Source organism: Dasypus novemcinctus, chromosome 18 (assembly GCF_030445035.2).
Source record: "Dasypus novemcinctus isolate mDasNov1 chromosome 18, mDasNov1.1.hap2, whole genome shotgun sequence".
NCBI classification, from domain to species: Eukaryota; Metazoa; Chordata; class Mammalia; order Cingulata; family Dasypodidae; genus Dasypus; species Dasypus novemcinctus.
In genome coordinates, this window is record NC_080690.1 from 51,557,862 (window position 1) to 51,571,677 (window position 13,816).

At 65.4% G+C, this 13,816-nt stretch overlaps 1 protein-coding gene across 1 annotated transcript; it reads left to right on the forward strand.

Moving 5' to 3' along the window:
* The first annotated feature begins 831 nt into the window (after nt 1-831).
* Nucleotides 832-13,504, forward strand: LRP3 (LDL receptor related protein 3). The gene is made up of 7 exons (XM_058280120.2): nt 832-1,036; nt 2,900-2,947; nt 7,429-7,567; nt 8,876-9,090; nt 9,616-10,726; nt 12,624-12,756; nt 12,870-13,504. The coding sequence occupies exons 1-7, from the start codon at nt 964-966 to the stop codon at nt 13,437-13,439; spliced, it is 2,289 nt and encodes a 762-aa protein (XP_058136103.1). The 5' UTR covers nt 832-963; the 3' UTR covers nt 13,440-13,504.
* The last annotated feature ends 312 nt before the right edge of the window (nt 13,505-13,816 follow it).

Consider the following 13,816-nt stretch of genomic DNA (forward strand, 5'->3'; position numbering starts at 1 on the left):
TTTCTTTTACTTCTGGACCCAACTCCTTGGCTGACAGCTTTCCCAGAGGTGACACCCAGCCTGAAAAGTCGCCCACCTCCCCACCCACCCCCACACGCATTCCCCAGGGTCTGTGAGGACGACTGAGTGGGCTTGGGGTAACTGGGAGGGGTTAAGTCTTCAGAGGCCCCTCAGTGTGCCCTCACAGGCTCTGCTCTGCTCAGGGCATGAGTCTGGGACACTTGGGCTGTGGCAAACTTGGGGGACAGGACGGGCCTGGTAGGACCAGGAATGCCTCACGCCTAGGACAGACCTTAGCCCTGCGTTCCCGCACGCAGTCCTACCCTCAAGTCCCCTAAGCAGCCCCGTGCAGCCCCTTTCAACGCTGCCTCCTACCGGTCCCCGCCCTCCCCGGCCCGCGGCCCAGCTGGAATCCGAGAGGGACCCGCTCGCGGGCCCGGGAGGAGGCCGAGAGATCACTGCTCCGGGCCCAGGGCAGGAGGGAGCCGGGCGCGGCACGGAGGGCTGCGCGGAGCTGTCCAGCACCCCGAGGCGGGGCACGCGCCCCCGGCCCGCCCCGGTCGCCCGCCCCGCCAGTGCCACTGCGGCTCGGCGGGCGCGTCACGTGGCAGCGAGCGCGGCCTCCAGGCGCGGGGCGCGGGCAGGGGCAGGACGGACCCAGGGAGGCGCTACGGGCGGCACCCGGCCGGGCGGGCTGCTCGCCGCGGGGCATGGGCGCGCCGGGGGCCCCCGGGCTCAGGCCGGCGGCGGCGCGGCGCCCGGGGCGCGGGGGCTGCGGCGGGCAGGGGTCCTCCCTGGCGGCCGCCGCGGAGCCCCCGCGGGGTCCGTGACGCCGCGGCCGATGTGGCCCCGCGCGCGCTGCGGGCCTGCACCGCCGCCGCACAGAGCCGCCGCCCGAGCCGCCGCGGGAGCCCGAGCCCGAGCCGGGGCGCAGGAGGCGGCGCGCCGGCGGCCGGCCCCGGCATGGAGAAGCGGGCGGCCGCGGGGCCGGAGGGGGCCGCGGGCGCCCGGGCGCAGCTCGCCGTCGTCTGCCTGGGTGAGTGGGCCGCGCCGGCGGGCGGGAGGGCTCCGGGCCCCCTCGCAGCTCCCGCGCCGAGACCGCAGCCAGGCGACACCCCGGAGCCGGGCCCGCCCATTCCCGCGCGCCCCAGCCCTCCGCTCGGCCGGGTGCTGCGGCCTGGCACCCTGGAACCTCGCCCTGGCGGCGGCGCCCCGGCTCCTGCCCGGCTCCGAACAGCGCCTCGGAAGCCGGCCTGGGCGGCCCGGGCTGCGCTCCCGAGCGGCGGACAAAGGCGAGGCCCGCGGGTCCCGGGCCGGCCGCTGCTTCAGACGAACTGTTTCCTGCGGAGAGTCGGGGGTGGAGGCGGGCGCCAGCCTGGAGAGGGGGAGCGGCATGCCCGAGGGGGTGCCAGGGAGGCGGCAGCTGCGAGGAGCAGGGCCCCTGTTTGTTTTCCCTTTGTGCTTCTGGGGCCCAGGGCAGCCGGCTCAGCGCAGGGGGGTGTGCTTGGCGCAGGCCAGCACCCGGCCGGGCCTGGCACCCAGTCGAAGGGCCCCTGCCCTGCCTAGCGGATTTTTTTGTCGCTTTTCCGGGACCCTGGGAGTGGGGTGGGGAGGGGAGGGATTAAATCCTCAACCCACATGGCCCTTTATTTACCAGGAAGGAGGGAGGCGGAGGCTGTTATCAGAGCTGGGGGTCATCAGGGGACATGGCTGACTCTGGTGTCAGTGCTGAGAGCTCTGGAACCGGCAGGTTGCTGAAGCCGCTGAAATGACAAATTAAGGAACTGGTCCCCGCACCCCTTTTCCCTTTAAGAATAAGGGGGCTCTGAGGTTGAGGCAAGGTCTCTGGCCTGGCTTGGTGAGCTGGTTTAAATAAGGGGTGTCCCAAGCGTGCCCCCTGCAGCTGCCCTCTGCCTCCATACCTGACCCCCAGACCCTCCCCCCCAGACATACACACTGGTAACTGGGGGTGCCCTGGACTCTGAGCTGCTGGGTGCTGTTTCCCGGTCCCTGGGCTTCCTCTCTCCCTCTGCCACTGGGCTCCACGGCCTCACTGCCCAGGAGATGTGGCCTGGGCTCTGCCCCACAGGGCCTCATGTCCCGAGATGGGGGCAGCTCCCTCTGCTACCCGCCAGGTGGGACCTGGCCCCTCTTGAGATGCTCCAGGCTTCCACTGGCATCCTTGACGGGGGAGGCAGACTTTCTGCCCAGGAAACTGAGTTTGCCTTCCCAACCCCACCCATATCCTCACCTGGGCCCCAGGAACCCTGCTGGAGGGCAGTAGGTGGGCATGACGAACCCATCCCACGGAGGTGGGTCCCCAAGGGGGTGGACTCGAGTTCTCTGCCCCTTTGCCAAGGGCAGCTTGGCAAGGACGCCGTCACCCTGCTAGCTGGGTATCCCAGCCTCTCGCAGGACTTCAGACTCCTCCCCTGTAAAATGGGGCTCATAAGAACTACTTCCCTTCCCTCTTAGGTGGTGAGGCTGGCAAAGCCCCTCAGAGGGAGGGGCGGGAGCTCTCCTGACAGACAAGGGCCTGGGGTCGGGGTCGGTTCCCCCCACCACCCCTCTGCTGGGTGGTCGAGGCTCGAGGGGAATGGCAGGAGGGGTTCTGAGGTAGCCAGGCCTGCGCACTGCTGCCTTGGGCTGTGGGTAGGCAAGGTGAGTCCCGAGACCCTCTGGGGTCCTGGCCTCTGCCACTAGGAACCAGGGATGGCAGCGGGAGCCTCTGTTTAACACTCTGGAGCTTGCCCTGTGGGGTGACGGGAAATCAGCCCCGGTTTGGGGCAGTGCTGTCCCATGCCCTGGTGGGGACTCTGGCTGGGTCAGGGCCGGGCCTGGGGCCCTGAGGCCCTGAGAGCCCCCAGTGCCCACTGACCCCTCTTTGCGTCCCCCACAGTGAATCTCTTTCTCGCCGGGAGGCTGAGCAGCGCGGTCCCCGCCTTAGGTAAGTAGTGCTTCTGTCCTTCCTCCCCTCCTCCCTGAGGCAGGCCCTGGGGTCCTGGTTGCAGCCCTGAGGCCGCCTGGCCCCTTTCAGTCTTAGCTTTGTTCCGACCCCTTGCCTGCCTCACAAAGGAGCGCTTTGATCTCCGGCAAGCTAAACTTCCAGAGCCTCCCATTCCTTTTCTGTCCCAGGGGTGTGTTGACAGCACTGCCTCAAGGCCTGGCTCTTAGGGGCCAGGGAGCAGGTGAGGGTTGGCACGCAGTGCCTCAGTACCCCGAGCAGTGTATAAAGGGCTCCACATGAGTGACAGCTTGTGCCCAGGGGTTCCCTGAGGGCTGTGAGGGGCCTGCTGCTGCTTCCCGCCTGTCAGAGACCAGCTCTGGGCCTGGGCTAAGAGCCGAGCTCGGCAAAAACTGTTGGGACTGGGAGGGGATGCCCAGCCATCAGGGGAGTTGTGCGCTTTGCTGGCCTCTGTGGCCCTCGGTGTCACCAGGAGAGTTCCAGGAAGGGCCCCTTGGTGCTGGGGGAGAATATGGGGTCCCCAGCTGGGGTGCTCTGATTTGTTTGTTGTCTGCTGTGCTGCTTGGTGAGGCTGGAGGTAACCGGGGTTTCTAGTTCTACTCAGGGCCTGGCTCAGAGCAGAGAGCCACTGAGGCTGGCTCGGGCGTGCGGGGGGCGGAGGCCCAGTGTGCTCAGAAGCTGCTCTTGCTGGTCCATGCCGCAGGCGTGCGATCCTTGGTCACTGTCCCCTCTGCACACCAACTCTGTTCTCTCTGAGGCCTGGCCTTGGCCAGCACTGACCTAGTCCCAGCCCTGCTGGCATCCCAGTGCCCACAGCAAACTGTCCAGTCTCACCATCCCACTTTCCAGGAGGAGACTGGCCCAGCAGGAGTCAGGTGCTGGGCCATGTAGAGAGATGGGGGAACGTGAGCCCCAGGCTAGCCCAGCAGGTGTGGTGGGTGGGCCTGTCCCTCCGTACATCCTGGCCCCAGCTTTGGCCTTGGGCTAGGAGAGCACTCCTCCAGGGACAAGGCTGCTCATTGAACAGGGCAAGGCAGAAACACCTCCGAGTCCACGTCTGGCTGTCCCTAGCTGTCAGGACCCCAACCAGCAGGGGCCTCTGTTCTTATCGGGGTGTCTGTGCCTGCCCCCCACCTGGAGCTGCAAACTGCATGCTCAGTCGTGTGGCCCTATGTGGTGGTCTGGGGCCTTGGCTGATCTGTCTGGTGTTGCTGAGAGAAGTGGAGCCCAGCTCTGGCGGCCCGAGGCGGCCCCTCCTGAGGCTCCAGGACTCTCCTTGTCAGGGTGTTCCCTGTGATCCTGCCTGCCTGGGCCAGGAACCGTCCCCAGACCCGTCCCCTCTCTCCCCCTAGGTTCAGACACCCCTGAGGGCCCAGTGGGCTGCGCAGGGACTGCCTGGCTTTCTGCTGCACAGCCCGAGTCCTGGCCAGAAACATCAGGCCCTGACTGGGTAGGGGACTTGCCTTCCTGCACCCCGGACTCAGCTCTGTCACATGGCCACTGGCCCCAGGGCGGGGGGCCTGGGCAGGGTCTGCAGACTGCTCTCCACTCACCTGGCCCGGTCCCAGAGTGCCCAGCGGGGTGGGACTCTCAGTTCCCTACGCCAGCTTATCATCTCGTAGGTTGTCCGGAGTATGGATTGTCTCTGGAAATCAGATCTGCAAATTGGGCTTTGTTAAGCTTTGCTTGTGTCTTTTTAGGAGTGTTTGATGACTTTGGACTGGGAAACAAGGACACTGGCCTAAAAGTGCCTGGTCATCCCTTCCCCACTTGAGCAGGCCACCTCAGCCCACAGTGAACACAGGTCACCCAGTTAAAGCTCAGGCACACCTCTTGGACTGTCCCCAGATGCCCCCCGAACTCTGTCCTCCATCAGTATTCCCAGCCCACCTTCCCCAACACACACGGCCCTCCCAGCCCTCCTCACGGCCTGCCCTGTGTCACACCACCCCATCTGGACCCTCACCTCCCACACCGCACTCCCAGGGGACCTCTCTCCGCTCATCCATTCCATGAAAGACCACCTGGAAACTGCTGCCTTCCTCAATTTTCCCAGCCATCCTCTGAGGCGAGGGACACACACTGTCTCTGATTTACTGAGGGCCAAGCTGAGGCTAGGTGGAACCATGTGTCGGACAGCATGGGCGTGGCCGGGGCTTTGGGGGTGTGTTGGGGGCACAGAGGCAAGGCCTGCCATCAGAGAGAGGGCTGGGGGGCTGCGGGTCTGAGCTGGTGCATCCTCCAGACCCACAGTAAAGTGGCATCCAGCCAGAAGCCCCTGACTGAAGCTTCCATCAATGAGCACAGATCCCAGGCCCTCCCCTGCCCTCCATTCATGCCACCTGAGGCCAGGCTGGAGGCTGCAGAAGCCACCTGGCAGTTAGCCCAGAGTAAGGTGCTGCCCCTGAGGTGGACTTACTGGGGCAGCCCTGGGGGCCTCTGGGGCATGTCTCTTAGGAGGAACTGTCCTGTCATCTGCTTCTGGCTTGGCCGGTGGTCTGGAGAGACAGGTCTCCTGACCTGTGAAAGAGGAGCCATGCTTAGGTTTAGGAGGGAGCAGTTTTCTGGCCAAGATGGTACCAGAGAGAGAGAAGGTGGCAGCCAAGACGGGGGAGCCTGGATTTCCCCCAGCCGTGTGGGTGGGAAACTGTGACTGCTCCAGTAAGATGGGTCAGGCCCGGTCTGTTCCCTAGGGAGGGCCTCGGCCCTCGTGGGTGTCGGCAGGGCCCCACCCTGCCCGGTCCTCCTCTGCGGGACTGAGGGTACAGCTGTCTCTCTCGCGGAGCTCGGCCATCGCCCCTCGGACCTCCTGGATCAGAGAGGCTTTGGCCTAACGTGCTGTGGGGTAGACTCGTCCCCGGCTGCCCCAGGCCCTCCTGTCACGAGCCCCTCCCACTCAGCCCCTTTTTGGAGGAGGAGCGTCTTCTGGGTTTTGCAACGCCTTGCCTCCCAGGGTGCCCCTCCCCACCCTGGTCAGCACCCAGAGAACCAGGCACGGCGGGGGGCACCTTGCTCAGCCCCTCAGATGTGGCTCCGATGGTTTAGTCACTGCCCTCTGGGCTGCACGGGGGCGTGCCACGCCCATGTCACTCATGAGGGATCTGGGGCTCAGGGAGGCTGGCCTACTAGGGCCTCGTGTTGTGCCGGCCACACTCGCCTCTCGCCATCCTGACACTGGTGAACCAATGGGCCGAGCGTGGCAGGTGGTTCGGGGGGGTGGGGTGGGCGGCTTTGTTCTAGTTCTCCTGGGGCTCTTGTTGAGGCTCGGCAAGGGTTGTCGAATTTGGATCACCCCGGCCTCTGCGGTCGTGGCAGGTCCCCCATGGAAAGGGTTTCAGCCCACAGCTCATGCCCCTAGAGGCTGAGCAAAGCTGGGGTCGGCTGACCGGCTCATCGGTGGGTGTTTATCGAGCACCAGCCCCATGTCAGGCCAGGGCAGAGGTCCCAGGGATACGGCGTCCAGCCAGAACAGATACAGACCCTCCCCTCCTGAGCAATCCCAGAACAAAAGTGACATCACTACCGCCTTGGCTCTCCGGCTGCAGAGGAAGGGAGGCAGGGGGACTGAGCCCTGGGGGTGGGGAGCACGCGGAGGGCTCCCTGGAGGAAGGGACCGCGAGCTGCGCCAGGGCTGTGGGAAGAGCACCCGCCAGGGGGCAGCAGGAGCCAAGTCTCTGAGCGAGGAGGGAGCTCGGGAAGTGTGAGGAGCCAGGGTGTTTCTGGGGTGGGGGAACTGAGGCCGGAGCGGGGCTGGGCTTGCATGGAGGAATTTTGCACTCATTCTGTCCTTGGAGCGTGGGAGGCAGCCAGAGGGCTTTCCTTCTCCTTTCTTTTTTTTTTAAAGATTTATTTTTTATTTATTTCTGAAGCTGTGAGAGCCAGGGAGAACATCGCTTCCAGGGTGGCAGCGGAAGGTGCCAGGCAGTAGGAAGGGAGGAGGTGGTATCCGTGAGCTCAGAAAAAGGGTCATTGCTTTCATCCTGGAGCTTCAGTTTCTCCATCTGTGAAATGGGCCCTGCCTTTGTGGGAGGCTGCTGTGAGGATCAGATGAACCAGCATGGTGAAAGGTTATGAGGAGCTGCAAGGGGTGGGCAGGGGTCCTGCTGCCTGGGCTGATTCAGCTGGGCAGACTCAGCTGGAGTCCAGAGGGTGTGGGTTGTAAAGTGTGTGATGGTGGCGTCATGTGCTGTGCTTCCCCGGGCACCGCAGTTGATCGATGCACTGTAGATACCCATGGCTTAGGGCTGACGGGGAGGGGTGAGCCCACCGGAGGACGAGGGTGCCTCATGCCCTGCTACTTCCTGGCTGTGTGACCTCAAGCAAGTCACTGCTGCTGCTGAGCCTCCCCATCTGGTTATGACATCTGCCCTTGAGCTGCCCCTGGGGAAGGCCTGTGCTCAGTCAGGGGGTCTCAAGCCTGGAGATGGATGCGGATGGTATGTCTCAGCCTGTTCTCCCAACAGCCGCCTGCAGCGGGAAGCTGGAGCCACACACAGAGCGGCGTGGAGTTATCTACAGCCCATCCTGGCCCCTCAACTACCCCCCGGGCACCAACTGCAGCTGGTATATCCAGGGCGACCGTGGAGACATGATCACCATCAGGTAAGGGGGTCCTGGGGGATCTGAGGGGATCTGGATGGGCCTACATGTGTGGCCACCTGTGTGTGACTGTGTATATGCAGGTGAACATGTCTGAGCAGGTGCAGAGGGTGCTTGTGTGAGCATGTGGGTATGCATGTGAGTGTGAGCACATGTGGGAGGTGTATGTGTGTGAGTGCATGTCTGAGCAGGCATATGTGTGAGAAGACACGTGAGCATGCCTGCATGTGTGCATACTTGTATGCAGGTGTGTGAGCCCCTGCATATGAATGCAACTGTGGCGTGCTGGGAGAGCACGTGTGAGCTGTAAGCATGTGCGTGTGCACAGGTATGTGTGAGCATGTGAGTGTGCCCGGCTGCCCAGGTCTCCGTGACTGCCTGGGACCGGGCCTCATCTTGACCTGAGCCTCTCTCAAGGGCTTCAGGGACTGTCACTTCAGCCTGTCAGCGAGGGGCCCCTGGGGCCTGGTGGGCATGGTCCAGCTGCCTGAGGTGGCAGATGTGTCCTTTCTGTCCTGCAGGGGTGGCTTGAGGCCAGACTGGCGCTGAGCCCCGAACAGGGCTTCCCCAAGGGATGCTGGGGTGTTCTTGGCAGGGGGAGAAACAGGCAGGAGCCTGGGTGCTTCAGTGCCAGGGAACCTTGGGACCTGCAGAAGGAAGTGGGGTGAGGGGCTGGGAAGTGGAAATGAGGGGCCGGAACCCCTGGCCTGGGGTAGGAGACATCTGGCTGGGGAGTCACTGTGGATTGCATCTGCCTTAGCTTTCCCAAATGCCAAATCCCAGGGATGTGAGAGATAAGAGCAGAGTCTGTCCTGGTTTCTGTGCCTCAGTTTCCCCATCTCTAGAAGGGGCCAGTGAGCCAACTAGGTAGACCCTCAAATGAGCGAGTGTGTGAGAGGGACTCTCCATGGCCTGGGCAGCAGCTGGCCATTGGAGTCCAGGGCCAGTCCTTCTCCCCCGGTGACATGCTGTCATCCACCCACAGCCGAAGCCAGCCGTGGGCCTGACCCCACCCTAAGTGCACGGGCTGATGAGTTTGTGCTGCTGGGCGGGAGCTGGGCCTTTGGGCCTCCCCCTCCAGTTTGGCTTTGGGCAGGTGTAGCTGTGCATTCGCTGGTAGAGGGCAGAAGGGACAAGGTGAAGCCTGCCTAGAGTGCAGCAGAGTTGAAGATGCTGCCCGGGGTTATGGGTGAGGGGGTACCACCAGGTGGCTGGGAGTGGGGGAGTAGGGCAAGTATGGAAGGTGAGGGGCCAGGATGGTGGGGTGGACTGTTCTTGACCACTCTCTGGCCATGTTCTCTGCCCCTGCAGCTTCCGCAACTTCGACGTAGAGGAGTCCCACCAGTGCTCCCTGGACTGGGTCATGCTGGGCCCAGCAGCCCCGCCCCGCCAGGAGGCCCTTCGGCTCTGTGGCTCTGCTATCCCATCTGCCTTCATTTCTGCCCGGGACCATGTCTGGATCTTCTTCCACTCAGATGCCTCCAGCTCCGGCCAGGCCCAGGGCTTCCGGCTCTCGTACATCCGAGGTGGTCCCGGCAGCGGGCGGGGTGGGGAGGATGGCTTGTTACACGAAGCACAGTGCACACAGGATGGGGGCTCCCAGAGCCCGGCAGCACCCTCCACTGTCCCTGACTCCCTGCAGGGCATTCCCCCCCCTCCCTCCAGAGCCAGTCCCAGCAGTGGGAGGACAGGGACAGGACTGGGAGTGCTCCCAGCCTAGAATGCTCTCAGAGAGCCTCTCGAATCACCAGGTTGGTGACAGGCCTCATTTAACAGGCTTGGCTAGAGCAGGGGTCTTAGCCCTCACCCATGGCTCAAGTCGGGGACTCTGCTCACCCCAGCATTCGAGGGGTCTCAGCCCCTCAGGTGGCTGTGGAGACACGAGGGGCTTCTTGGGGCCAGCCTCTTCTTGGGCCCTGCTTTTGTTTTGCTATCCCAAGCCAGGGCCCCCCCCTGGAATGGGAGGCACCTCCTGCTCCTGGCGGAAACTGCCCTGAAAGGAAACTCAGCTTCCTGGCTGACCCATCTCTCCTGCACTCTTCACCCCCCAGGGAAGCTGGGCCAGGCGTCCTGCCAGGCAGACGAGTTCCTCTGTGACAACGGCAAGTGCCTTCCCGGCCCCTGGCGGTGCAACAGCATGGACGAATGCGGGGATGGCTCCGATGAGGGCAACTGCTCAGCGCCTGCCTCGGAGCCGCCAGGCAGTCTGTGCCCCGGGGGCACCTTCCCCTGCAGCGGAGCGCGCTCGACTCGCTGCCTGCCCGCAGAGAGGCGCTGCGACGGCTCGCAGGACTGCGGCGACGGCTCGGACGAGGCCGGCTGCCCGGACCTGGCGTGTGGCCGCCGGTTGGGCAGCTTCTACGGCTCCTTCGCCTCCCCCGACCTGTTCGGGGCGGCCCGGGGGCCTTCGGACCTGCACTGCACGTGGCTGGTGGACACTCAGGACCCGCGCCGCGTGCTGCTGCAGCTGGAGCTGCGGCTGGGCTACGACGACTACGTGCAGGTGTACGAGGGCCTGGGCGAGCGCGGCGACCGCCTGCTGCAGACCCTGTCCTACCGCAGCAACCACCGGCCCGTGAGCCTCGAGGCCGCGCAGGGCCGCCTCACCGTGGCCTACCACGCCCGCGCCCGCAGCGCCGGCCACGGCTTCAACGCCACCTACCAGGTGAAGGGCTACTGCCTGCCCTGGGAGCGGCCCTGCGGCGGCGGCGGCGATGGGGGCGACGCGGAGGACCAGGGCTGCTTCTCGGAGCCCCAGCGCTGCGACGGCTGGTGGCACTGCGCCAGCGGCCGCGACGAGCAGGGCTGCCCCGCCTGCCCGCCCGACCAGTACCCCTGCGAGGGCGGCAGTGGCCTGTGCTACGCGCCCACCGACCGCTGCAACAACCAGAAGAGCTGCCCCGACGGCGCCGACGAGAAGAACTGCTTCTCCTGCCAGCCCGGCACCTTCCACTGCGGCACCAACCTGTGCATCTTTGAGACGTGGCGCTGCGACGGCCAGGAGGACTGCCAGGACGGCAGCGACGAGCACGGCTGTCTGGCTGCGGTGCCCCGCAAGGTCATCACCGCCGCGCTCATCGGCAGTCTGGTGTGCGGGCTGCTGCTGGTCATCGCCCTGGGCTGCGCCTTCAAGCTCTACTCCTTGCGCACGCAGGAGTACAGGTGGGCAGGGCCCGGGGCGCAGCGCAGGGCGCGAGAGCCAAGGGGGCGTGGCGCAGGGCGAGAGCGCAGAGGGGGCGTGGCGCAGGGCGAGAGCGCAGAGGGGGCGCTGTCAAGGGGCGGGAGCCCAAGGGGGCGTGGCTCAGGGGGCGAGAGCGCAGAGGGGCGTGGTCAAGGGGCGGGAGCCCAAGGGGGCGTGGCTCAGGGGGTGAGAGCTCAGAGGGGCGTGTTCAAGGGGCGGGAGCCCAAGGGGGCGTGGCTCAGGGGGTGAGAGCGCAGAGGGCAGTGGTCAAGGGGCGGGCGCCTAAGGGGGCGTGGCTCAGGGGGTGGGAGCCCAAGCCGACTCAGGGCGAGAGCGCAGAGGGGGCATGGTCAAGGGGCGGGAGCCCAAGGGGGCGTGGCTCAGGGCGAGAGCGCAGAGGGGCGTGGTCAAGGGGCGGGCGCCTAAGGGGGCGTGGCTCAGGGGGTGAGAGCGCAGAGGGCAGTGGTCAAGGGGCGGGCGCCTAAGGGGGCGTGGCTCAGGGGGTGAGAGCGCGGAGGGGCTTGGTCAAGGGGCGGGAGCCCAAGGGGGCGTGGCTCAGGGGGCGAGAGCGCAGAGGGCAGTGGTCAAGGGGCGGGAGCCCAAGGGGGCGTGGCTCAGGGGGTGAGAGCGCAGAGGGCAGTGGTCAAGGGGCGGGAGCCTAAGGGGGCGTGGCTCAGGGGGCGAGAGCGCAGAGGGCAGTGGTCAAGGGGCGGGAGCCTAAGGGGGCGTGGCTCAGGGGGTGGGAGCCCAAGCCGACTCAGGGCAAGAGCGCAAAGGGGGCGCGGTCAAGGGGCGGGAGCCCAAGGGGGCGCGGCTCAGGGGGTGAGAGCGCAGAGGGCAGTGGTCAAGGGGCGGGAGCCCAAGGGGGCGTGGCTCAGGGGGCGAGAGCGCAGAGGGGCTTGGTCAAGGGGCGGGAGCCCAAGGGGGCGTGGCTCAGGAGGTGAGAGCGCAGAGGGCAGTGGTCAAGGGGCGGGCGCCTAAGGGGGCGTGGCTCAGGGGGTGGGAGCGCGGAGGGGGCGTGGTTAAGGGGCGAGAGCCCAAGGGGGCGGGGAGCAGGGGGCAGGAGCACAAAGCGGGCGGGGCATAGGTGAGGGGCCCAGGTGGGCGGACCGTGAGGGGCCCGGCTCTGCTCCTGGCGGTGGGGTCTTAGCTTCTTTGTTTTTTCCTTTTTTCATGTTGTCATAACAGGTATCTCTCTTTCTGTATCTCCCTCTTTCTTTTCTCCCTCTTTCTCCACCTTTCTCCCTTTCTCTCTTCCTCTCCTTCCTTTCTCTTTTTCTCTCTTTTCTTTTTTTTCTTTCTCTTTACCTTTTATTCATCATTTCCTGGAGCTCTTGTATCTCTTCATTATCTTATTTTATCCGTTTATGTGATTTGTAGCAAAAGTGCAGTCACGAATTTCATCTGCTTCCTGGCAACGCTCCCTTCTCCCTCTTTACTATTATTATTGCCCATTGTTATTACTTTGTGGTAGGTTTAATAGATCCCGTGCTGGTGCCACTTTGAACAATTTTGAATGGATTTTAACTGGACCTGATGTTTCCTGGGGGTCCATGGCAGGGTGGACTTTGTTCCAGACTAGCAGGAATTTTCCCTGAGACCCAGGGTTTTATGTGTGGGGTTTTCCTCGTTTTTAAAATGAAACCGTACCGTGACCGTGGCTACCTTAGTTTTTTGTTTCCCTGGAGAGAAGCCCCAGGTTCACTGTCCCCATGGCTCCGGGTTTGAGAAGGGGGCTCGGGCCACGCAGTGTGGGCTTCTCTCGTGCACTGTGGCGCCTGGGTGAGGGGCCAGGGTGGGGGTGGGGGCGTGGGAGGCTCAGGTGCGACCCTGGCCAGCCCCGGCCTGATGCCCGGCCCTTCTGCCCGTCGCTTCCAGGGCCTTCGAGACCCAGATGACGCGCCTGGAGGCCGAGTTCGTGCGGCGGGAGGCGCCCCCGTCCTACGGCCAGCTCATCGCGCAGGGCCTCATCCCGCCGGTGGAGGACTTCCCCGTCTACAGTGCGTCCCAGGTGAGACCCCGCAGGGCCGGGCCCAGGAGGGGGCAGGCAAGGCCCGCTGCTGACTCGGCGCCGAGCGGCCTGTGCGGCCCGAGCGCCCTCAGCCGCCCCCCCACCCCCCCCAGGCCTCGGTGCTCCAGAACCTGCGCACGGCCATGCGGCGCCAGATGCGCCGGCACGCCTCCCGCCGCGGGCCCTCGCGCCGCCGCCTGGACCGCCTCTGGAACCGGCTCTTCCACCGGCCGCGGGCGCCGCGCGGCCAGATCCCGCTGCTGACAGCCGCGCGCCCCTCACAGACGGTGCTGGGCGACGGGCTCCTCCAGCCCGCCCCGGAGGCGCCCACACCCCCTACGGACACAGGCAGCTCTGCGGCAGCTGGCGAGGGGCCCCCCGGTGCCCCGGGCCACGCGCCTGAGGTGGGACCTTCAGTGCCGCCCCCGGGCCTGCGGGACCCCGAGCGCAGGCCTGGGGACAAGGACAGGAAGGCCTGTGGGGGCCCTTTGGTGGGCAGCCTGGCCCCTGTGGACACACCCCGGGAGCCCTGCTCCGCCCAGGACCCCCAGCCTCCTGCCTCTGCTACCAGCGACTCACTAGGGCCCCATCCACCAGAGCCGCTGGGTGTCTGCAGGGGTCCCCCGCCACCCTGCTCCCCCACATTGGAGGCCAGTGATGACGAGGCCCTGCTGGTCTGCTGACCCCCAGACATGCCTGTGACCGCCGCAGCCCCGCTTTGTAACCAGGGAATACACAGTCGTTTCTACTCTGCCTCTGTGTCCTTTCTTACAGAGGGGCCACCCGACAAGGCCTAGTGGCAAGGCTGGGGTGGGGTCAGCTCGCTGGGTGGGCCTGGTAGGTGAGGGCTGGGTGGGGGCTGGGAGGGAAGGGTGGTGTGACGAGTCCCTCTGCAGGCTCCCCAGTACAGGCAAACCTGGCGTCTCACTTCTGTCCCTGCCATGCCCCCACCTGCCACTCCCAAGAGGTCGGAGGCCCACCAAGGCTTCCTGGAGTGTTTCCTGTGGCTTCTGGCCCCACACACCATGTGGTGTCTCCAGCTGCCCTCTCAGAGCTGTGC

Bases quoted from the DNA above. Each gene is read 5' to 3' on its own strand.
- LRP3 (XM_058280120.2), top strand. From the start codon at position 964: ATGGAGAAGCGGGCGGCCGCGGGGCCGGAGGGGGCCGCGGGCGCCCGG. The intron at 1,037-2,899 runs GTGAGTGGGCCG...CGTCCCCCACAG, and splicing joins GCTCGCCGTCGTCTGCCTGG to TGAATCTCTTTCTCGCCGGG. The intron at 2,948-7,428 runs GTAAGTAGTGCT...TTCTCCCAACAG, and splicing joins CAGCGCGGTCCCCGCCTTAG to CCGCCTGCAGCGGGAAGCTG.